Raw genomic sequence first — 23,850 nt, forward strand, 5'->3', positions numbered from 1 at the left:
GCCAAGCCCAGAGCAGATAAACAAAACCAACATTGATATAACTTCAAAACACATAGAACAGACTTTTAGAAACCAACCTTAAAAAGTCTTAAAACTCAGGGAAAATACCTTATTCTTCATTTGGGTCTCTTAATTAAAATGAGTTAATTCAAAGGCTTTGAGTGTTTGGAGTTCCTGTATGACTTTGTGAGGATATTCACCTTTTTGAATACTAAAAGGAATGACAAGATCCTAATCTCTTTTTCAGTGTAACATTGACTACAACTGACTCGATGTTCTTCATCCAGTTGGACTAGGCAGTTTTGAGAGAACTACTTCAGTATTCAGTAGGTGACTTTCTGCTGCCAGCAGCACACAGGCCAACAAAAAGGAGACTTTTCCATCTAAATATTCTGCCTCACAGTGTAACAGCAGCAGCAGCAGCAGTGACTCCACTGAGGGTCTCCAGCTTCACTGTGCCAGGTGGGAGCTGTGCATTATTCCATGCTTTTGCCCTCAAATAGTTTGCAGGTTCAGTGAGCAACTTAAAAGACAAGTCTAGTTTGCTTGTCTTATTTCTGCTTTTAACTTCTGTGGAAGCTTTTGGCTTCCACACTACTGCATGAGTGTGGCAATGCCTGATGGGCGTGGACTGGATTGAGGAGCTATTTCAGTGAACATGTTTCCTGTCTGCTTTCCCGGAGACATTCTGCATCAGAGACATATTTTCATCTATTTAGCAGCAGAATCAAGCAATTGTGTGCTGAAGGCTGCGAAGGACCAGTTGCCCTATTTTAGCACAAGAACTTCTTTTAAACAAGAGCAGCTTAATCATGAAAGGGATTACGCATAGTGATGGGACTGAGATAGCAGGAAATTGGATTTACTGATTTAGGACATAACTATCTGATGTGCCCATGACTAGAAACAATAGGTACTGGAAATAGGTACTGGAATGCAAAATTATTCCTATCTAGTCCACGGCAGACCTGTATCCATATGAATCCACTTTATTCTATAGCAGCATATTCATGACTACAAAGGAAAGGTGATGCTGCTCTCTTGTTCCAACTTGAGAAGAGCACAGATCACAGATGGCAGTAAAAATGCATTTCTTTGAACATTTACAGAGAAGTTGTTGATGATTAGCTGTGCACTGAAGTGGGATGAATCCCCTAAACTGACCAGTCTAAGGCCTGAGTTGAAACACATTGGAGAGGAAGGAGGAGTCCCATTCTTTGCCCATGTTTTGTTCCTGTGCTGTATAGCCTGGTGATCTTTTAAAGTTTTTATAGGAGGGAAGAATTTTCTGTAAATATTTTCTAGACAAATTGTAGATTTATGTTTTTGCCCTGTAGTTTTTTCTCTATTTAGTTCCATAGTAAGTTCCCTCTCTTTCTGTGAATAAATATGATTATAAAAACAAACAAATCTTCACTCCATCCCATTCTTTTGTTGTTCTGCCAGAACTTTCTTACCCAGAAAATCACTTTGAGGAATCGATTGGGCTGTGTGTGATAAGCTCTCCAGCACTAGTTTGCCAGCATCAAAGCACTGATCTTTCTTTTTTTTTTCTTTCTCTAATCCCTTGGGCAAATGTCATGGAAAGATACAGACACTTTTTCGTCAGTACTAAATGGTAGACACCATTTAGCAAAATTTTGAATTCCCTTGCAAAATTCTCCTACCTCCACAATGCACTAATTCATGATGTAGATATTTTGAATTATTTTGGGTAACATAAAACTGACTCCACTAAAAATTGCTGCACTCACAAGAACATATTTTTGGGTACTTGTATATACACTAAATCAAATCTTTCAAAACATCTAAATGCTTCTAGGCATTGAATCACTTCTGACAAGGAAATTGAACATTAAATATGTTCCCACATCATGTAATCCTGTTTGAAATGTATTAGCCTAAAAAGAAATTAAACTCTCTCTGAGACACAAAAGTTAAGCATTTTCAGATTTTTATCTCTTTCACCAGCCCAGGGAACCTGCTCAAGGCCAGAGATATTCCCAGTAAAACCAAAAATACGTAGGAGAGAAACAGGAACTGTGAAAGCTCAGTGTAGGTTGACAGGATTCAACTAATCCAAATAAATTGGAGAATGGCAGATTTACCATGACTTTGCAAACTAACTGAAGTGTGACTGCATTTAAGATCCTGACAGTTTTCCCGAAAGATGCCTGAAATGGTCTTTACTGATTAGATCACCCCTATAATATGCATTTGCATGCCTTTTCACAGACATTTTATAGATACTGAAGGTTAGCTGTCATCACATACCTTTAAGTTCATGTACTCAATTCACAGAAGTATAAATAGATGTTCCTACTTCATTCAAAACACCTGTAAAACATTAAATGTCTAGGTGATCTAAAAGCTGCTTCTGGTGCTGGGCATCTCAAAGATTTCAAAATAAACCAAGAATGTTCAGACATCTTCTTACTCTTGATGTTGTGCTCAAAATCTGAGTCATCAGTGATCAAAAACTTCCATGGCTAACTGTTTCTTTATCAGTACAACAGAATAGTTTTGTTGGTTTTGCCTGCAGTAGAGTTAATTTTCTTTACAGTGGCTAGTATTGGGCTGTTTTGGATTTGTGCTGAACACAGGGTTGATAATATAGAGATATTTTTGTTATTGCTGAGCAGGGCTTACACAGAGCTAAGGTCTTTTCTGCTTTTCATACTGTCATACTGGTGATGAGACTGGGGGTGCAAGGGAAACTGGGAGGAAACACAACCAAGGACAGTGGACCCAAACTGACCAAAGGGATATTCCATACCATATGACATCATGCTCAGTATATAAGCTGAGGGGAAGAAGGAGGAAAGACCAGATGTTCAGAGTGATGGCCTTTGTCTTCCCAAGTCACTGTTACCCATGATGTGGCTCTGGTCTCCTGTTCACCTGCCTGCCCATGGGAAGCAGTGAATGAATTCCTTGTTTTGCTTTCTTTGTGTGCACGGCTTTTCCTTTCCCTATTAAACTGTCTTTCTCTCAACCCATGAGTTTTCTTCTCTGTACCCTTCCAATTTTCTCCCTTATGCTACTGGTGGAATAGTGACTGAGCAGCTTAGTTGCAGGCTGGGTGAAACCACAACAGTGAATGAAAAGACAGTAAGAAATATACTGTATTAAGTATTGCTGTTCTTCAGGGGTAGATTTGCAAATGGGGTATGCTATAACTGAGGCTCTTGCTACATAAACCCAATCCAGCAAAACAACTTGTTCACAATCTACCCTTAACCCTCCAAATGCTCTGGCTGATCACTTGTAGTTTTATCTATGTTGCTTTATTATTGACTGCAGTGAAATTACTCATATATTTAATAACTGTTGAATCAGAATATAATTTTTTAAAGCACATTTTCTCATTTAAGAACTAGTTTAATACTAATTTAAGAATGGAATTTGTATTTGTCAAATGATTTCTGTTTGTTGAAAGTTTCTTCTCTGTGAAAACACAGGACTCCTCTGCTCATCTCACCTGCCCAGTCGCTCTTTGAGGATGTTAAAAGATTTGTGAGGATATAAGAGTGATCCTTAAATCCCCATACATGAGGGGCTGACAATGGAGGTCGTGATGAATCAGTGCTTGCCCATTCCTTTCTACTGTTTGACTTGAGAGCAGGTTTAGGAACTCCTGAATTACAACTTTGTTTGAGTCTTGGCAGTTCTGTTGTTCAACAGAGGTGTTTTTTGCATCATCTCTCTGCTCTGGATGATGTGCCTATGAAATAGGATAACAGTAGGAAAGACTAAAGAAAAGTTTTTCTGGAGTCTCACCCTGGTTAAGATCACTTCTGGGCACCATTTGGAGGGACATTTTAGAGCTGGGTTTGAAAAGCAAAGCAGAGTGCTAGCATCAGACAGCCAGTCTCTCCTCTGGCTGTTGAGGCTGACATTACAGCAGTCCTGCTTGTAATCATGACTATCTGAAGACAAACTGTCCTGAGCAGGACAGTCTCTTACAGGTTTGTGAAAAGATTGTCTGTAATCCTTACTGCCTCTACACAGCATGAGGAATTGTCAAAATGTGTTATTCTGATAGATCCTGAGAGACGTCGCTTTGGGTTCAGCTTCCTCTGGAACTGTCTGGAGGACAAGGCAAAAAGGGATCTGGAATTCTTCTAGTAACTCCAGTTTCTGGCTTATTTTCATGTCTTAAATTAGTACATGATATGCATTTCTGAGTGACCCTGTAACCTTTTAAGTTTTAGGACATTTTTATTTGGGTATCTCTTACTGTGAGCAAAAATTCTGCAAGAATTGTATGCAATTTTACTACAGTACACACAGTTATTTACTGGGTAGTGTACACGGTAGGTAGTCAGAGTAAAATATGACTACACTGAACATTAATATGCTCTTCAGTTTCCAGGCTGACAATCAGTTTTTCCCATATAGCCAGTGGTAGTCAAGCTGGGAGATGCAGCCCTTGTTGCTGCCTGGGAGAAGCTGATACTTGACCTTGCTCAGTCACAGTCACCAGGACCACAAGTTGTGATGAGGATGAGCTTTCTGAGCCATAAAACTTTAGATGGAGCATTGTGAGTAAGGGAATATAGGCCAAGATAAGGCTATGGATTCAGCTTCAGTTTATGCTGCCCACTGTCTCAAAAAGCATAGCTATACCACTCAATATATTTGTTTCAAGATCTGATAGAAGGATAAACCCCCCTGAGCCAATTGTTGTTACCCTTTGACTCCAAAGCTCTTTGAACCCGTGTTCAAAATTACAGCACTCATTGAGTAATGTCAATAGACAAGTCACATTTGGATAATCTTCTAATCATTATGGAATATTCTCCCCCAAACAGATGCCACTGGAAGCAACTTGAGAGTATCTCTGAAAATAAGATCCAGGAAGAATACCTGCAACAAACGAACTTTGCTGCCCTTTCCACAGACAGTGCTGTGTGACATAATTTTCTGTTGTGACATTGTGTGATTACACATCTATGGAAATTTTTTCTTTTAAACCAGAAAATATCTCAAGTGAGAAGAAAAATTACCTGTGACTTGGACAGTTGGAATGGTACTTAAAGCTTGCACAGAATAATTACCTACTACATGAAATACTATTTGGAAATCCTGTAGTTACATGATGGAAAAGTATTAAAGTTATTTTTACTGTGCAGCTATCAATGTACCCACATGATTGACACAGAGGCACCAGGAGCAAGATTCAAATTTAGATAAATAATTTATGAATTCATGCTTTGGTACAATTTGAACAGAAAGTTTAGCAAATTTCAAGGTGCTAAGGTCTGTAGCTTAGGTTCAACAGCAGCATTTTAATATTGACATTCAGTAGTGCTGATGCTGGTGCTGAATGTTTCACTTGTTTCTGCAGAAAGCATTTTAATGCACTTGTCAAATTTAAAAAAGCAAACTGCAGGACGTAATTATATACATACATGATGACAGCATGTATGATGGCTATCAGAAGTACTGCTGTGCCTACTAAACTCTTCTTTGTGATAATCTTCACTTCCCAAAATCTCTTCAAAACCTTATTACTATTGGATCTATTCATGAGTACTTAATAAAGGGGAATAGATTGACTATGATACTATGTTCACTGGAACATTCTTTATGCTTCATGTAAGATGAAAAGGATAACGAGCCACTGATGTATCGGCCAAGAAGTCAAACAGAATGTAGGAGTTATCATTTGTTCTGTTTACCTGTGGAGTTGAACTAAATGATAAACTAGGTTGGAACTGTATCTCTTTCGTCTATGACCACTACAGAAATGATTTCATTACTAGTATTGAAAGCAGTAAAGTCTAAATAATATAATTTATTAAGGATGGTAAACTAACAGCTTGATACTTTCTACTGTATGGTTTCTTCATGGTAACTAAATGTGAATGTAGATTTCCACAGCCATAATAATGTACATTAGGCTTAGAGTAGTGCTAAGAGACAGCACGTTACACTATGCCCTTTATACACATGGACAGTTTTAGAAAACCTCTCTCAGCTCTTTTTCCATGAAGACAATAGTGGTAATTGCCTGAGACTGAAGCATTTTTAGCTTGTTTCTGCTGTAGCTTTTAGATGGCTTCCTTTTTCAGCTTGGTAAATTAAGAACTTGTGATGATTAGGTCAGTTCAAGGGATAAAGTTATCCTGGCATAATTAGCATCTTAAGATGAGCCTTCCAGCCCAACTGACGTGGGGTTTTTTTTATATCCTGAGCTGATATGTCTGTTCTCACAAGCTTCCAGACAGTGCAATAGTAGCAGTATTCACTGGAGAACACAAGAAGAATTTGGCCACACAGTCTACAACCAACATCTTGTACTATACACAGGGAAAAGGATCTGTGCAAAACTGGAGAAGTATACCAGTCCTTTCAGCACAGATGTTGCAATCACAACCCATGAAAGATTCCTATTATACAGTTAAAAATGTGTAAATGGACTAAATTCTCTGATACTTCATGGGATTTTCTGCAGTTAGGATAGAGAGTAAGTAGGTAAGGAGGTAAAGGGACTTTTAACTCCTCTCTTGCATCTGGAGATGTGCTCCTGGCCTTTAGCACCACTAGTTTCCCAAGGAATCTTGGATTCCCCAAACTTCTTATAAACTTGCAATCAGACTTCATAAGGTCAACAGTGGTGTGCCAACAGTGAATCAGAGTGAGATAATGGTTTGAAAGATTGTTCTTAGTATCTGTTTAGATAATTAGATATTAGCTTAGAGAAACTTACGCATGTCAGAATATACTGAAAAATATAGTAAATTTTCAAAGGGTCACGATAGAAAACCCTGTTTTGTATATACAAAACCACAAAGCAGAGAGCTGGTTGAAAATGGGTGGGAAGTTCAGTCTGAATGCTATGTCTTCTAAAAGACTTGAGATATACAAAGGTTATTTCAGATTTGCAGAGAATAATGTGAGCTCTTCTCAGAGAAGGGTTAGGTGAGCTGCAGGAGGAGAAACAAATTTCTGGTGATGAAAGAAAGTATCATCTGATCCTTTGCTGAAGTTTGAACATTATAACTGTGGAGGTAGAAATAGGACATATTTCAGATAACTTGTTAAAAACAAAGCTATTTGTTTTTACAAATCAAACCAGAAACTATTCCGCTTCCCAACAAACTTTGGATTACTGTTTGATTTTCTGGGATTTAAAGTAAATGAAATTCTTTAAACTATTTCGATGAAAATTTAGAAGGAAATAGCTCTGAAAGAAAACTAGGAATATTAAAGCTTCTGTTAAAGATTGCATAGTCATGGACCTTCCTGAAGTGTGACTGCAGAATACATATGTCTGATATTGAAAGGGGGATGGCAAAAACATCACATCCATGCTAAAGAATGAGAACGAATTTGGACCAACACTTCCAGGACAGCTACATACCATGAGCCAGATGGACATGAAGCAGTAGTTCATACACATACCAAACAGCATAAACACCTGGAGAACAAAATGCCTATCCCAAAATCCTTTGGAGTCTCGGAGAAAAGCTGATTGCATTTTGGGGTGAGGGAGAAGGGGTATGAAAACAGAACTCAACTACAAGCAGTAGGAGTTTTCCCAGTTAACATCCAAGGCAAGGGGAAAAGACCCTTGGAAGTATTGCTAGAGTCAGTAGCTCTTCTTCATGCCTTTTTCTTATCACTATAACCACTAGGAAGTTTTAAAAAATCAAGCATGTCTGTGTTGGTGATGTGCCAGGACATACTAATGTAAGAGATGGAAGAGTGGTTGGGAGCGATAGGCATAATCCAAATGTTCCAGTGATTTTGAAGACTGATTTTGAAAATTGTTAACCCACACAGAGTAATAGTGCAAAACTATCAGATGCAACAGGACTGAATTGTTCAAGTGGTGTACATAGTATCATGTTTGTTAATATAATTTACATGTTGCGGGAGTTTACTTCAGTTAATGACTCTGCTCTGAGGATCCAAACTTGTGACCTGAAAGCAAGGCTCAAAAAGGGTGAGAGATGAAACAAAGGCTCCCCTGTTACACCTGTGCAATGCCCCTCACAGCCTGGGAAGTGAAGAGACAAGCAATCTTCTGCTGAATTTTCTGCTGGAGAAGGTAAGAAATGAGTTTTCAACTGCAAAATATTTGTCTGTGTTTTATTCTGCTTACCATCATATTTCTGAGTCTGCAGAGCTGACTCGGGTTAAAGGTGTGGTAGAATCTGAACTGTGCTTTTGAAATATAACTTACCTAAAAGAACAAACTGATGGTTTTCTCCTTATTTCTTCTGAGAAACATTCAGAGACAGATGCAAAGAAAGTGAGACTGGAACAAGTTTCATCATTTTCACTTCAGCATTCCATCCATTTTCTCAAATCAGGTGATACTGAGGAATATGGATGTTTATGTGAGAGTGGGACTCAGCAATGCAACACGGTGCTGAGAGCAGATACTGGAGATTATACTAATCATGTCATTAAAGGATTAAAGAAGGGCGGTTTATCACTTTTAAGTTGTATTTTTTACAATTCATATACAGTTTCTTGACCTTTTGTCTCTTATTTCTTTTGTGGAAGTTGAAAAAGCTCTCCTGTTAGCTGCTGAATAGTAGTGCTCCATCAATCTGCTCTATAAGCTCTAAAAACTCGTGGATCAATGTGATACAGCTATGGGATCAAAGGCAGAGTTTCTGAACTCATCTACAGGAACATGAGCTGTAATGCACAAGGGACATTCTGCTAACCCAATGATTAGTAAGAGAGAGCTCATGAGTCAGTAGAAGTTTCCTTTTCTGACATAATACACAAGTCCTAAACCAACTCTTTTAAAATTTTTATCCTTTTTCCCCAAATAAAATGATATTTCTATTTCTGATGTAACTCTTTTCTTAAAATACAATTATGTGATAGATCTGGTAAATATTAATCAGGTCCTTTGTGGAACTAAGCAGATTCCTCTCATCTAAGGATTTGGCTTTAGGAGATTTTTTAGCACATCAATTTCAGAACAGTTTTACATGCTAAAATTAGTAATCAAATCTAACTAAAAACCTAACAACTCCCAAATATCTTACCCCAGATGATGTAGCTATTTTAGGTAATACTAGATTTATATATACATCATACAAGTTTGTATACAAATGGTGAGATAAACTTTCAGACAACTTCTGCTTTTTGCTCAGTCTTTATGATTATAACCTTTTTGTTGTTGTTATAGTTAAGTGGAACTGTAAAGAAGATAAAGTAAAAGTGAAGGTAGCTAAAAGATTTTTGATAATACATAGAACAAAGATAAAAGATGCAGTAGACATTGAGCTGCTAAGCAACAGGATTCCTACAACAACCACTGCAAAATATTTGACTTCCACCAAGTTGCCTGTGTCTAGTTAATATCCTGGAGAAGCTCGTGAGCACTATTTTTTCCCAAGTGACACTTTCCTGAAAGGGCAGAATTTCTGTCAGTAGAAGACAGTTACCAGAAGTAGGAGTTACCTTCCAGAAAGAGTTCATCTGCCTAGATCTTAAGAGGACTTGCTTAGGACTCCTAGGGAGAAGGGTCTATTCTCCATCTGAATGCTTATATAGTATTATTTTCCATTCAGTGCCTTGCTTGTATCAAAATATTTTTGGATGTGGATATAATAGTGTATTTAAGCTTCAGGGGGGAAAAAAGAATTGGAAAAGATACAATTTGGATTGCCATCCCAAACCTTACTCAGTTGTCCCAAACAAACCTCCCTCACAGAAAATCTTCCTGAGAAATGTGAGGAATGACTAAGGAGAAAAGAAAAGATGGCATTCTTCAGTTTATTTTGATTCAAGAGGAGAAGGTGGTGGGTTGCATCAAGATGTTGAGGGGAAACGCAGACAATTGTTAGTGTGACTGAAGAGTGCTTGGGACATTTGGGATCACTTCAAAGCTCCACTGGGAATTTCTTGGGTAAACAAGGGGAATCCACTTGATCTCCCTATAACTCAGTCTCTTGTCTATAGAATAGGGGGAAAAATGGTATTGTAAGACTAGATGCACTACAGATTTCTCAGATCGTTAAGGAGGCTATAGAGTTTTTTTCATCAATATTGTCTTCCCTAGAGAGGTTCTGAGGGCATTTTAGCCAACCTTACAGCATGTTGTGCAATCTAGTGTACTACCTGTGAAAAGGGAAACAAAGGTACAGCAAACCAGATTTACCAGGTATGGTATGGAACAGTGCAGTACAGTGCGTCACAGCATGGTATGGTAAGAAAGCACCGATTTGTCAGCGATTCTCAAATTTTTAGGCAATCTATGTAAGTATTCTCACAATTTGCGGCCACCCATACTGCACATACATAGCAACTGACAGCAGACTCGTTTTTCACATATTCCTTAGCTTGAATTGGGTAATCCCCTCCTCCCTCCCAGGGACCGCAGACCGCAGGACTCCTGCGAGACCCCGCTGCGCTAACTCAGGCGTTCTAGCGCTAGAAGGAAACTTCTTTCTTCTCCGCTTCCTGCTGCCAGCAGCGTTTGGGCTTTTCCCGCAGCGGCGCCCTAGGCGGGAGCGAGACTAAGAAGGAAGAGAGAGGCTGAGGAGCGGGGCTGTGGTGCGGGACTGAGGTGCGGGCAGTCGCCGCGCTCCGGTTCCCCCGAGCCTGACCCTGGCCGCGGAGTGCCCACACTCTCTGTCCCTAAAGCCGCCTCCCGTTCTCGCTCGCCGCTCCAGGCCAGGAGCCTGGGAACCCGAAGACTTCTCGGCGCCCCGGCAAAGCGTCTTTACGCCACCCAGGAGATGGGTTTCTCCTTTTTCAGGCAGCTGGGTGAAGTCCACTGCACTTCTCCAAGTTGTGCATGCAGCACAACGCCTATGCGCCATAACTGGCATATTTCTGAGGGGTGAGAGGGATACGGTGCCATTGATGCTCATCTCACCATTCCAGAGCAGAATAGCATCTTCGACCTCCAGTTACGTAGTAACAAGGGGAAAATTTCCTGAAATTAGACTACTGCAGGAACTCTGGTTTTAGTCATAGCTGTCATCCGAGAAACAAATTTCCAGGCATTTTTAATCTAATTCACTTATTCTTTATGTAACTGAATTAGAAAATACGATTAAGCATCGCAGAATCTTCGGCACTGAGCCTGCCTAACCTTTAGTGAAATATGGAACAGAGAAACTTAATAGAAGTAAGAAAAAATGGTGAAATCATCTGTATAGATTTGGTACAATCACTACTGACTGAGTAGGAGGATTAGAGCACAAAAGCTCAAGAAAAAAATTAAGAAAAAAGAAAAGAGGATAATGACCTTTTAATCTGAAATTCTTCCACTATTGTTTGGCAAATATTCCAGGGCAGGCACGGTGAGACACTGAAGAGGTGCTGCCGGCCTGCCCGTGGGTCCCACGCCCACTTCCCCTGTGTTTCTCTCCCTGCAGCCCACAGATCTCTCCGAGGTAGCAAAAATTCGAAGGAGAAAATCAAAGACTTGAAACTATCTGGTTCTCCCTTACTGTGGCAGTGACTCCCACCCCGAGGTCTGAACTTAAGAAACCTAGAAGGAAGAGCTGATTCCCCTCCTGCCCAGACGGGTTTAACATACTCTCCAGCGGCGCTCCCGTGACGCGTGTGCCGGTGCTGCGATCCGCGGAACGGTCACAAGCACCTGCAGTGCTCGGCTGCAGCCAAGCGGAGCTTGGATGTGGGGTTTAATCCGTTTTACACGAACACACACACACAGTTTAAACGAAAAATCAGAGACTGGTAAACACCCCTACGCCTGCTAAAATCAAACTAAAACCCGTAGGAAAATTTTGTTTTTAAGACCAGCTCCCTGCGCACCTCGGGCGGGAACCCCCGTCAAGGACGGGCATGTGCCAGGGACGGAGAGAGACCAGCCTAGCATGGAAACTCCAGCGAAGAGCTAGGAAAAGGAGCAACCCCTAGAGAAGGGGACTGCGCACAGAAGTAAGGGGGCTATAGGGGTGTGCGGGGGAGCGGAGGGCCCCGGGGAGTGCAACCACCTCCCCTCCGGCTATGCTGGCTGCGGGCAGGGGTGCGCGATGCGAGGTGCCCACCACAGCCCCCGATGGCCGCTTGGTCTCCTGCCTGGTGAGGCGGAATCACCCCGCCGACGGGGCTTCGCTTCCTGCAAAACTATGTAATTAATATAAATCAAATAAGGGCCGGGGGGGAGGGAGGAGGGAGGGAGGAGGTGGGGGAAGGGGAAGAGGTAGGGTGCGCGACTGATCATGAGTTAAATATAAGTCTCTGACTGTCCTGAACAAAGCGACCGTCCCCTTGGGAAGGGTGACGTCTCTCCAGTAACGTGATTGCTTCTTCGGAAGCAGAAACGTGTAAACGCTATAAAACGCAGTGGCGCGGCTGGCATCTCAGAGCGTGCGGCGAGACGGACCTCTCCTCTTCATCCTCCTCCTCCTTACCCTCTGCCGCCGCTCCGGCAGTCTCGCAGCGGGGCAGGGCGCACTTCCCCAGCACCGCTCCGCTCCGCACCTGCACAGACAGACCCACCGACGGACTCGCGGCTCCGTGAGTAACTTCCCCTCCACCGCACCGGCAACTTCCCAGCGGATGAGGAGGGTATCCCCGTTCCGCACCCACGCTTCTCTTCTCCCCTCCCGGACCCTGCAGGGAAGACGTCCCGGCCGTCGGGGAGTGGGGAGCGGTTCTGACTGCCCCGGGCAGCCGTGGAGGCACCCTTCCTTTTTGCCGCCTAAGTCGCTAAGCCCCGGGGGTCGCTGCCCCTCACAGCTGTCCGAGGGTCACCTTCGGGAGTGCCAGCTCTCCCTGCCGGCAGCAGGGTCGCGGTGGCGGGGAAGATGCTGACGGTGTCTCTTGGGACCGGGACCGCGGCTGAGACGGGGCCAGGTGCCCCGGGTGCCGGGGCAGTTGCGCGGCGGCCCGAGGCGAAGCCCCGGTACCAGGGCGCGGGGCCCGTCGGTGCGGGCGGGTCGGGTCGGTGGGTGACTGCTCCGCTCTTCCCTCCGCAGGTGGCGGCCATGGAGCACCGCGGCGCCTCCCCGCTCCTCCTCGCCCTCGCCCTCCTCAGCGCGCTCTGCTGGCGGGCGCGGGCTCTGCCCCCACGGGGAGCCGCCTTCCCTCCCTTGCCGCGGTAAGGGCCGCGCTCCGCGCCGCGCTCCGCCGGCCCGCACGGGCCTGCCCGGCCCCGCTGGGAGCCGAGGGGGGACTGTGAAAGACCCAGTCCTCCGCTGCGCCCTTCCAACAAGCGCGCAGTGCGGCTCCTCCCGTCGGGCCGTTTGCCCCGGGACGGGAGGGTGCGCGGGGTCTTCGAGGTGAGGCTCCGGTCAGGCGTCTCCCTGCCAGTGCCCGCCGATCCCACTGTAAAAGCCCCCGGGACACGGACTCACCTCCCGAGGCGGCTGCAGCGGTGCTGCCCCACGGGTTGGGAAGCGGTGACCGCGGTATGTGCGGGAGGCGGAGGGGATGTGGGTTACGGTGTGCCCCGGGACGTGAGCGTAGCCGTCGGAACAGACCGGTGTGTAGGTTTTGTACCACTGCGTGCTTTGCCTGGTTGAAGTTCCTATTAGTTGTTCAGCTAAATTAAATCAGGTGGCAGAACGGTACGGTTTACATTTAGATAAGATGAATATAATGTGTACAAAGACCAATGGAAAACAGTACGGCAAAACAGCACAGTGTGACTTACAAAAGGTGTGACTTGAGGTGGTTTATCTTATGTAGCAACTTTGCAAGATATTTTAACCAGACATAAGGCTTACATGACTCAGATATATAAGCAGTACTAATAGTGACCGAAAAATTACAAGAGTGATAGCCTATCCTACTTCTAATATGGGATTTCTGCACATCATCACATGCAGGAATTTCCTATGGTTATGGGAGCCTATTGTCTCCCAGAGAACATAAGAGCAGCTAGAAGGAATGTCTGATGCCAAACTACTGCTTTGCAGTTAGACTGCCCTTGATAAAATATGACACATCATAAGAAACAGCAGGTTATGAAAATGTGAAGTAACTGTAAATCAGTTTATACAGAGCAATTGCTATGATACATTTTAAGAGATTAAATGTGAGCATTTACGAGAGAATAAAAGCACATAGGGATACATGACTGAACTTCGGATTTAGTTTAAAGTTCTTGATGTATTTGTTTTCTTTGGAGAAGGCCTAAGAACTGTTTCATTATGCATTTCAATGCATATCTTAAACCTTAACTGGGAGATTAGTACGTCACAGGAACTGTTTTCACTTTGCATAGGTAGTGGCTGTTAATTCAATCTATCATTTACACAAAATATAGTCTTTAGAAAAAGCTTCATGGTTGTCACTTGTGCTGTAATCACCACACATTATGCACTGTTCACTGAAATAAACTGTGTACAATGACAACATATATCTAGAAAATACACATTTGAGAGAAGGATCTGTTAAGTCAATCAGTCTACCATTCAGCATGGATTATACCTGAAAGTGATTTTTATTTTATCTAGACTTTTATAAAATGACTTACAAATTAAAGGAGGTAGATAAGCATTTTTGACACAAACCGGAATGTAAACTGCACTGAAGTGTTGCATGTCCTCAGCTAGTTGTACTTTATATCGTTTCTTCCTCCAACAGATTGGGAAACAGAATGCCATTTGATGGAGCCAGTGAACCTGATCATGCCCATGGGTCATTAAAATCAGAATCAGACATTTTGCAGAACACACTACCTGAAAATGAGAAATTCTATTTTGATCTGTCCAGAATTATTGATAGGTGAGTTTCTTCATTATCAAAAATACGAATGATGATGGACTACCTGATTTATGCCAAAATGTCATTCACATTTTCAAACTGAGAAACAGGAAAGGAAGATTCAATTACAGAAGAAAAAACTTACACAGCCGCTGGTTGAATATTGGTTGGCAGAAATGTTGATTGCATTGCCGTTCTGGCATGACGAATGCATTCACTTTCCAAGAAGGGCTAAAAATTACATTGTGAAAATCTGGAAGTTGTATATGAAATTAGTTTAATTTAATATGTACAATAGATAAATTAAGGAAAGTAGTATGTTTACAAAGTGAACGTTGTCAAAATGATATGAACCCAGGCTGTATTGTAGAGTTTATTTATTGTCCATTTCAGAAATGCAAGGCATGCTGATGGAATTTTCACCAGTGTCTACAGCCATCTTTTGGCTAAACTTGCCGTGAAGAGATATCTGCATTCGCTTATTAGAAAACGAGTTAGGTGAGGTGACACTTACATTAGGTAGATTTTTTTCCTAGTTGGCTTCATTGGCATTTTTTCATCCTTCTGTACCTAAGTTCTCTTTTTTTGTGATTTAGAGATAACGAAAGAGAAGCTATTATAATTATGGAGGAGCTGTAAATCCTATATAAGTATTTAGTGATACTCCTAAATGAGTACGCTACTATTTATTCCTGATATAGCTGTGAGAGGTAGAGCAATAGACACTGTACAAAGCACAGATAATATATACTGGCAATATTAGCATGTTAATTTGCTAATTTTTTTCCTCTAGTAGTGTTTTTATTAGCTTAGTGGATGAATGGCAAAAGTAAATACAAAATGAATGATTATTCAGTACTTATATAACAACAGGGAAATGCTCAATAAAATTAAGAAAAAATTGGTTTATAGTGAAAATGTAAAGGAATTGTTTTTTCCAACTGCCAGATGTTTGTGAGATCCGTATTGTAGCAGGATTCAAAAAAAAAAAAAAAAAATAGAGAGCAAAATTCATAGACATGGTGTCTGGATGCAAATTCCAGACCAGGACATTCATAAATTAATGGTTGCGGGGTGCTGGGAAGGATTACTTTTCTTGTTTTCATAACCCTAAGCAGCAGCTACTGCGTGCTTTTCGGAGTGTAATAGTAGAATACTTTGGACTGATTCACTATGACAGTTCCATTGAGAGCCTACTCCATATGCTCAAAAACTGAGTAAAAATTAGGTGCTCCATTTGTGCCTTTTTCCAGAACATATAATTCCAGTTTCTCATATGTTGTAAACTAATATAGATAATTTAAAACAGAACACACTTGAGGCTTCCCAAGATTGTTCATGAAAAATAGGCCTCCAGGTTTGGATTTCACAAGGTCTGTTTTTTCCTCCTGAAACCTCCTTAGGACCAGTAATTATAGCTACTTATGGGATGCTGTGCTCTTACTTTCCTCAGTGGCAGGCTCCGCCTTCAAGGAGTTCAATATGCACAGTGGTGGGGTCCTTTAAGACTTACTGTGACTTAAACCAAGCTGCACTTTGGCATTGTGCCAAAATTTTACACAGTTTGTACCAATATTTACGCAAATGATAGACATCAGAATAAAATGTGTTTATTTAAAAAAGTAATCTGGGCTATGAGAACAAATAGGAGGGAGTAATGAATTTCACACTCAACCACTTGATCTTGCAGAATTCCTGGGACAAGTGATCTAGAAATCACTGAGTATAGATCCTAATTGCATAGTCCATGGCAAAGTTGAGTAGGAGAAAAAAAATCAATGGAAGATGTGCCCAAAAAGACTGAATACCAATCTTTGGAGTTTGATCCTTGTTATTAAAATACATAGTAAGCAATAGAAGCAGTGGCTTCTTTTCAACAGAAGAAAGATCCAAAGTCATAGTTGGAAATGAAAGCTGAAATGAAAATTTGATTTTATTTAGCTAATCAATATTTTAAAATTTGTTTCACTCATTTAAAAGTATCTACTTTTGGCCAGATATTGTCTAATAATTTTTTGTTCATAATTGTTGTATTGCCAGCTCTCAGGACAGTCCTGTCAAACGCCATTCTGATGCTGTCTTCACCGACAACTACAGCCGCTTTCGAAAGCAGATGGCTGTGAAGAAATACTTAAACTCAGTTTTAACTGGAAAAAGAAGGTACTACAATATATATATTGTTTCCATACTTTTATGGTATTAAGACAGAAAAGGTTTATATCCATGTGTGTATACAGAGGGGGCAAACAAGAGGCAATGAACATTAATGACTTGATACCATAGTTTATAACATGGTTTTCAAATACAGACAACATTTTCTTCCTGACTGGAACAGACACTACAATCAAATTAGAATAAAAGAATAAAGAGGAGACTGCTTCTGACAATTTAAAAAGGCTACTGATGGATTAAAAAATGTATTTATTTATGAAAAATCTTCTTAAGGAAAAACTCCACAGAGTTATGGAACATGAGCAACAATTTTATAAAGAAATTTGTTGAAAATTTGCCTCTAAGTAAACACATGAAATGAAAATTTAGAAGTCCATGAAAGGCCATATGTCCTAAACAGTATAGGTGAGAAATGCCAGCATACATTTTTGTAGACCCTGTATTTTGTCTGTGTATTCACTCATTTAGATATCTGCTTTTAAATGTCTCTTCATTCATTAAACATGGTATTTCACATTTTATAACACTTTGGTATAACAAAATGTGCAGAAGCTACAGTTAGAAGAAGGCTTTGCTTTCTTGTTTGCTTTTTCTTCTGAGAGCAATAAAACTTTTCTGATCCACAACAGCCAGGAAGAGCTAAACCCTGCTAAACTTCGAGATGAAGCAGAACTTCTTGAACCTTCCTTCTCAGAAAACTATGATTCTGTAGATGAGCTGTTGAGCCACCTCCCATTGGTATGCCCAGATTTCTTTCCTCTTGCTATCTGTTCTTTGACTTGACCCATAAAATGAGATTAATTGTACATGAAATGTGATCTATTAGAAAATCGGAATCATCTAGGAAAGGGAGTCATGTTCCCTGAAACGCTTATGTTATAGGGGTTGTGTCTAAATAAAATAATAATTTTAATAATAAGATTTAAGGTATCCCATGAATGCTCTTATTGAAAATTCCTAATTAAATGGCACTGCTAATAATGCACCTAACCCACTGGAGTGTTTCAACCAGTGTGCACTGTAGCATAAACCCACAACTGACTCATTTTTAATTACAAAGACTATTATTTCTTCAAAAAAACACTCAGGGATATTTCGTTTAATTAAAAAAAAATGCTGCAGATTTTTTCAACATCTCTCTTATCAGAAAGGAGTTGCCCCTAGAACTAAGAGGATCAACATGAACTTTATGTATTAAGAAAGTACTTGACCCTCACCTAAGGGGGGATCATCTGACATGCAAATCTTACAATTGCTGCTTTCTATTTAGCTACTTCTATTTTTTTCTAAAATCATTCACAATTTTTTTTCTTTGGTTTACTGAAATGAAAACCTTTCTCATCAACACTTGCAGGGATATAACGTTGAAAGGGTAACATAGAAACATAAATCTGAATTGAGTTTGGTATTCTTAAAAGTGTATTATCAAACTGATGGTAGTATGTTTTTTGTCATTCAACTGTGTCTCAAATACAAGCAAGAAAAAAGATTAAAAGACTACTCTTGAAGATAACTTTTTGTTTTGGGAGGGGTGTGCTGTTGGGGATTATACAAGTAAAGACATTTCTCCGAGCTTTGTTTCCTTCCAAGACTGAAAGAAAATGAGAAAATGTTCTTTTCCTTTCCACAAATGTGGCAGTTCTTCTTCAGTTCCCAAATATTAGAAAGGACATAAACTGCTTATGCCTTGAAAATTGAAATAATTTGTAAGCGATGTGATTCTGGAAAGAAATGTCCTTTCTAGACAAGATTATTATGAAACATATCTACTCCTGAATTTTGCACCTTCTAAAACTTCTGGCATTGACTAAATGAGAAAGAGTAGTGGTACAGCACTTTTAAAGCATATTTCTCCTTTGCTTTTCAGGACCTCTGAAGGACACCTGGTAAAGTCTATGACAAGAACAAGTTATTTTTGAGTTCCACATAGTATTTCAAAGAGATGACTTTAGTCATCAAACCAGAACAAATATGTTGTGAAGTGACAGTTGTGATATATTTGTTTCTTATGTAATAAAAGTTGATATTTACATTGTAAATATTACTCTAGAGTTCTCTACTGAAAGCTGTACATATGGATGCCAGTTTAACTTATGAGAAGTCTGTGAGTCCATATGCTGTAAATCCTTTCCTTCAATAAATTCATTTGAAAATGAGTGTGCAGCTGAAAAGAGCCCATCTTGACTAATTAATTGGCTTATTTTAAATGTGATACAACTTCAGACAAACATGTATGATAATAGGAATACATTTCCAGATAGCTCCATAAACAGCATGTAAAAACATGAGGAAAAGAATGTGCAGTGTGTAAAACTGCTTTACAAAGATCTCTGAAGGTTATTGCCAAGAAAAAGGGAAAGCTTTTCTAGCAGTTTACCAAGCAATTAGAGAAAATAAAAAACATTACTAATTTGGTGTCCAGCAACATCTTTCCTTCCTATTCACATTTTTAATATTTCAAAACATACAAATTATATTAAGACCAGAAATGTATCCTTTATTTTCAGTTGTGTTTTGTATGTGCTGGAGCTGACAAAGCACTAAAAGAATGCAATCCCTTGATTAGTTTGGTGCCTAAAGTCATCAGTTATTTTTCACTTAATTGTAGCTTTGATGATGAAATTATTACTTATATATAAAATAGATCTGAAGACAGTTTACTATTTTTTTAGGATGAATGTAATTTACAGATATGCAGACAAATAATAAATTTTATTATCATGGCAAACAATTGCTGGTTTGAATTAGTGCTACAGGTAACTGGAACAGTAGAGGTGCCAGTAAGTCCTGTCTCTACTGTAATAGTAGAGGAAGATAATATTTTTGACTGATTTATGGGATGTTATATTAGAAAGATGAGTAAATGAGCCTCCAGTCCCTATTTCTGTAGTTTTTTATCATTGTAGATTACTATGGAGCTGGTAATTTGCAGTTATTTGATCCACGACATTGTTGCTGTGAATCAAAATCTGGATATATTTTATTAAGTTTGTAGATTTAACCAATTGCATCATTTTCTAAAGAATCATTTATTTTTGTAAGACTAAGAGTTCCATTGCAATAAGGACAGTGCATGGTACTGCAAGCACAACATGCGAAATCCATATTGTTGAGTAATACCAGTCATAATAATCCCATGACTCCCCTGTCACCACCTAGAAAAAGATGAAATTTGAAGTAGAAAAACTTATCAGACCTACTTACAAACTCAATTTGGAATTTCAAACATAGTTATAAATCATACATATGCACACATAGACAGTGATAAAACTGATTTGCAAGTTTCACTTACAAGTTTACTGTTCCCATTTAGAATAAAACTTCCTACATGATAAAATTTGAGATTTATGGAGACTAGTTCTCATAAATATGTAGCCTTCTGATTTGCAATTTTTTTGAATATTGGCAACCACATGTAGAAAGAAAATCAGCTTGCACAGATCAGATGCTAATATTGCTATTTCTATCTAGCCTTGACAGAATCTATTTTTGCCTAAGCCAATGAATGGTCCACAAAAGTTACACGTAATTTGAAGTCTTCTCTTGAAAAGTGGTTTTCCACCCCCAATTCCTATCTTATTATGAATATTTCAGTGCAAAAACATCTTTGTAAATACTTGAAGGATACTAATAGACTAATGCTACAGTACTTAATTAGAATTTTTCTTTATTGTAGTTTGAACTATATTAGTATTTCCAGGATAAGTAATCTTTGAAAAAAATAAGTGAAAAAACCCAACCAGAAGCAAAGCTGCATATGATCTTTATACACAGAATTTTTTGTTTAAATGTATGTAATGTTCATTCACTCAGTTTAAAGTAACGAAAACTGGAGTGATCAAACTTTTGATCCTGCAATTCCAGAAGTATTTTTTTCTAATTTTTCCTTTTTAAATTTTTTTTTTCCAGCTTACCAGTAAGACATCTGCTGGAAGAACTTGTCTTCCATGCCTAATATATCCTCTCCCTGATATTTTGTTCTCCATAGAAAACCACAGAACCTTGGAAAATGCATTTTCTGTGTTATAGTGAAGATGGAGTCATTTGAAAGAAAAAAATGGACAGTTATTAGAAATAATATATATATGTGTATATATATATTTATTAAAATAAAAAATTAATAATTTCATTGTAATAATACCATGGTAGCTTCCTCTGAGGGTTACCAAAAGAGAAAGTCTAAAAGGCATGCTAAATTTTATGTACATTTTAGCAAAACCTGGCACTGACAGGAGAGATTTTAACCTCCAGAATACAATACCTGACTTGGTATTTGTGTTAAAGTATGACTTTCAACTTGTCGTAGCAACTTTTGGCATTCTACAGGAGATTTAAAGCCCAATTAATACACTGAGAGGAATTAATTGTGGAAGATGTAACACTGTTCACCTCAGCTCCACGGGCAAGCGGTCATGATAAGGTTAAATGATAAAATTGAAGAGAAATTGCAGCATTTCACTGAATGAGACAAATTTTCAGCCTGTCAATGAGCCTTGACATATGTCACCAATCTTACAGCCCACCTGCAAAATGTCATAAGTGTGGAATCAAAGCATTGCATTAATTAGGAGAATGGAAGGGGCAGCCGCAAAGGGAGTGTCAGGAGTGCTGCTAGGAGGAAACAAATACCCAGGAGATTTTGAAAAGCATCACTGACAGAGAACACAACCACTAGAGAGGAAGGAATAAAACTGTGAAGCATTATTGGGGTATATGATAAAGAAACATCTCACCATGTTTCACAGGAATTTCACGTCTAATACAGAGTAGGAATACATGTGATCTTACAGGATAGAACTAATTAGTTTTTGTTTTATTAAATGGGGTTTGTTTTTTAAAGCTACTGCTTAGACCTCTTTAAGAAAGGGACAGAGTCACCTTTAAATGCATCTTCACCAGGACTAGAAGAGCACATTTTTTTGGTCCTAAAACCATAGAGAGGATTTGCACGCTTGTATGCATCTTTACGTTCATCACCCATTCAAGAACAACCCTCAGGATTGTGAATAAAATCATGAGAGTTACAAATGTCGATAAAACAATTTAAAATTACAATGAGTAAAAGCACATTAAAAATGACCAAAACCCTAACAGCCCCTCTGATAATCTAAATGAGTTTGAGGGGCTACGAGTGTTTGTTCCACCTGAAAGTCTGAGAAAAAAAATTATGTTTAAAAATATGAAAATGGGTAACTTGGATCCAAATCACAGGTATAACTTCATGTATGGGCATATTGAATTCTCCCCAAAGATGGACGTTTTGGGAAGAAATGTATGTATACAGGAATAATTTATATGCTTGCAAGGTATTCAGGGAAGGGAGATGGAAAAGACTGTCAACTATCTCTTGTGATACTACCTTGTGCTTTCCACTACCTCTTTATTTTCCCTCATTTCCTCTCTCCCTCCTTCACTTATCACAAACTTTCCCACTCTTTAGTAGTTGCACCACTGCATTGCAAAGCATTTGTCTATGCTTTTGAGAGGAACACTTACAGCAGACCTTAAATTTATGGTGCCAGTCTTGGTTGATGGAGAGAGTATTGCAGAGAACCTGGCACAACCAGATTTGCAAGAGCAACTTGTTCTGCTCACCAACTGCTCCGGTTTCTCATGGGAGATTTCCCATTTGCTGTATGACTGGCACAGAAGTTTGACCTTTCCTTGGATACATCAAACAGAACTTGTGTTCTCCCAGGGCTTGCACTGGCTCAGGCAACTACAATATTTTTCAGTTTTTCTCATTTCTGCTCTAGATCAGTCACAGACAAATCACTTGCCAAGCTGCCAAGCTGGTTTATGACTAGAGGTAGAAAACAAGACACTCATGTTTTATATCAATCTTTAAAAAGTCCAAAGAATAACTTGATACATCTTTTGCTTCTGAAGTAAATGAACAGAAAAAGTGTTATTTCAGTTTTGTACAGATATGTATGCAGATCACTTAGTAGGGAGGGGAAAAAACAGCTTTTCCTTGTGAGGATAAGTATTTTCAATAATTTAATTGACCAACATTTGTAAATGAAAATAATACTGATTATTCAAAGATTAAACTGAAAGTGACATAAATCATAAGGATACAGTAAAAGAGATGAATATCTAAATATCAACATTACCATAGTGAGAACAGTATTTTCAATATAACTTTTTTTTGAGAAAGAATGGGGACTCTTTCTATAATGAGTTGAAAAAAGGAGAAAAAGAATCTTGTTATTCCCCACTGAGTGAATTATTTAGTATTAGATAGAGTTTTACATAGGACAGTATGCTTAAAAGAGTGTAAATGAGGATGGTGCATAAGATACATTTTCTGAATCTTTTTCTAGAACTGGTCTGGACATTTAAAACCCCTATTTCACATTTCAATTAGACCACAACTTCTAAGAGGCTAAGTTATTCCTAAATGTCTTATATAAATGCTTTTAATATGTAAATAGTTACTTAATAGTAATTTACTCTTATCCAACACATATCCTGGTTTTGGAATGGAGGGAAAGCAGAAGTTAAAAAGAGTCACTGTTGTTAGATGGGATGTATCAGTGAAGACCTTTCTACTTTGGAAATGTACTCAGAGCAGCAACTTTTGTCAGTAGTTTATGAAATAGCCAAGTTATTAACTGGGAGGTGATACATCAGTTTTTTGATAGAGGACAATTCATTTATATGGAGCCTGGGAGGCTTCTAGTTTTTTCTTATTTTATATACTATTGAACTGCTTTTCACAGAAAGTGGTCACAAGTATATTTGCCATTTGTTTCTATTCTAACACAGTTCTTCATCTTTGCCTTTCAGAGAGTCCCTCTCTCCATAATCACAGCCAACACATCTGCATACTGTTTTAGGCAAGCAATTTTGCTTCTTATTAGAGAGTATAGAAAGCAAACTTCATGAAAAGGATAAATAATATATGCAGAAAGACTTAGTCTTGGTTAAAAAGTAAGAAGAGTTTGAGAAATTCTAGACTTGGTGCTGATAGTTTCCCATCTGATGATTCCTTCCAGAGCAATGGTAAAT

The 23,850-nt window shown here is 39.4% G+C and overlaps 1 protein-coding gene across 1 annotated transcript; it reads left to right on the forward strand.

Moving 5' to 3' along the window:
- The first annotated feature begins 12,330 nt into the window (after nt 1-12,330).
- Nucleotides 12,331-18,992, forward strand: VIP (vasoactive intestinal peptide). The gene is made up of 6 exons (XM_050314892.1): nt 12,331-12,471; nt 12,933-13,054; nt 14,545-14,685; nt 16,705-16,824; nt 17,466-17,574; nt 18,704-18,992. Exons 2-6 carry the CDS (start codon nt 12,942-12,944, stop codon nt 18,710-18,712), a joined length of 492 nt encoding a protein of 163 aa, XP_050170849.1. The 5' UTR covers nt 12,331-12,471; nt 12,933-12,941; the 3' UTR covers nt 18,713-18,992.
- The last annotated feature ends 4,858 nt before the right edge of the window (nt 18,993-23,850 follow it).

This window comes from Myiozetetes cayanensis, unplaced genomic scaffold, assembly GCF_022539395.1.
Source record: "Myiozetetes cayanensis isolate MyiCay16 unplaced genomic scaffold, myiCay2020 scf2-11, whole genome shotgun sequence".
In the NCBI taxonomy this organism is placed as follows: domain Eukaryota; kingdom Metazoa; phylum Chordata; class Aves; order Passeriformes; family Tyrannidae; genus Myiozetetes; species Myiozetetes cayanensis.

Excerpts from the sequence above, each read along its gene's own strand:
- VIP (XM_050314892.1), top strand. The coding sequence starts at position 12,942 with ATGGAGCACCGCGGCGCCTCCCCGCTCCTCCTCGCCCTCGCCCTCCTC. Across the intron at positions 13,055-14,544 it reads GCCTTCCCTCCCTTGCCGCG|ATTGGGAAACAGAATGCCAT; the intron begins GTAAGGGCCGCG and ends TTCCTCCAACAG. Across the intron at positions 14,686-16,704 it reads CTGTCCAGAATTATTGATAG|CTCTCAGGACAGTCCTGTCA; the intron begins GTGAGTTTCTTC and ends TTGTATTGCCAG.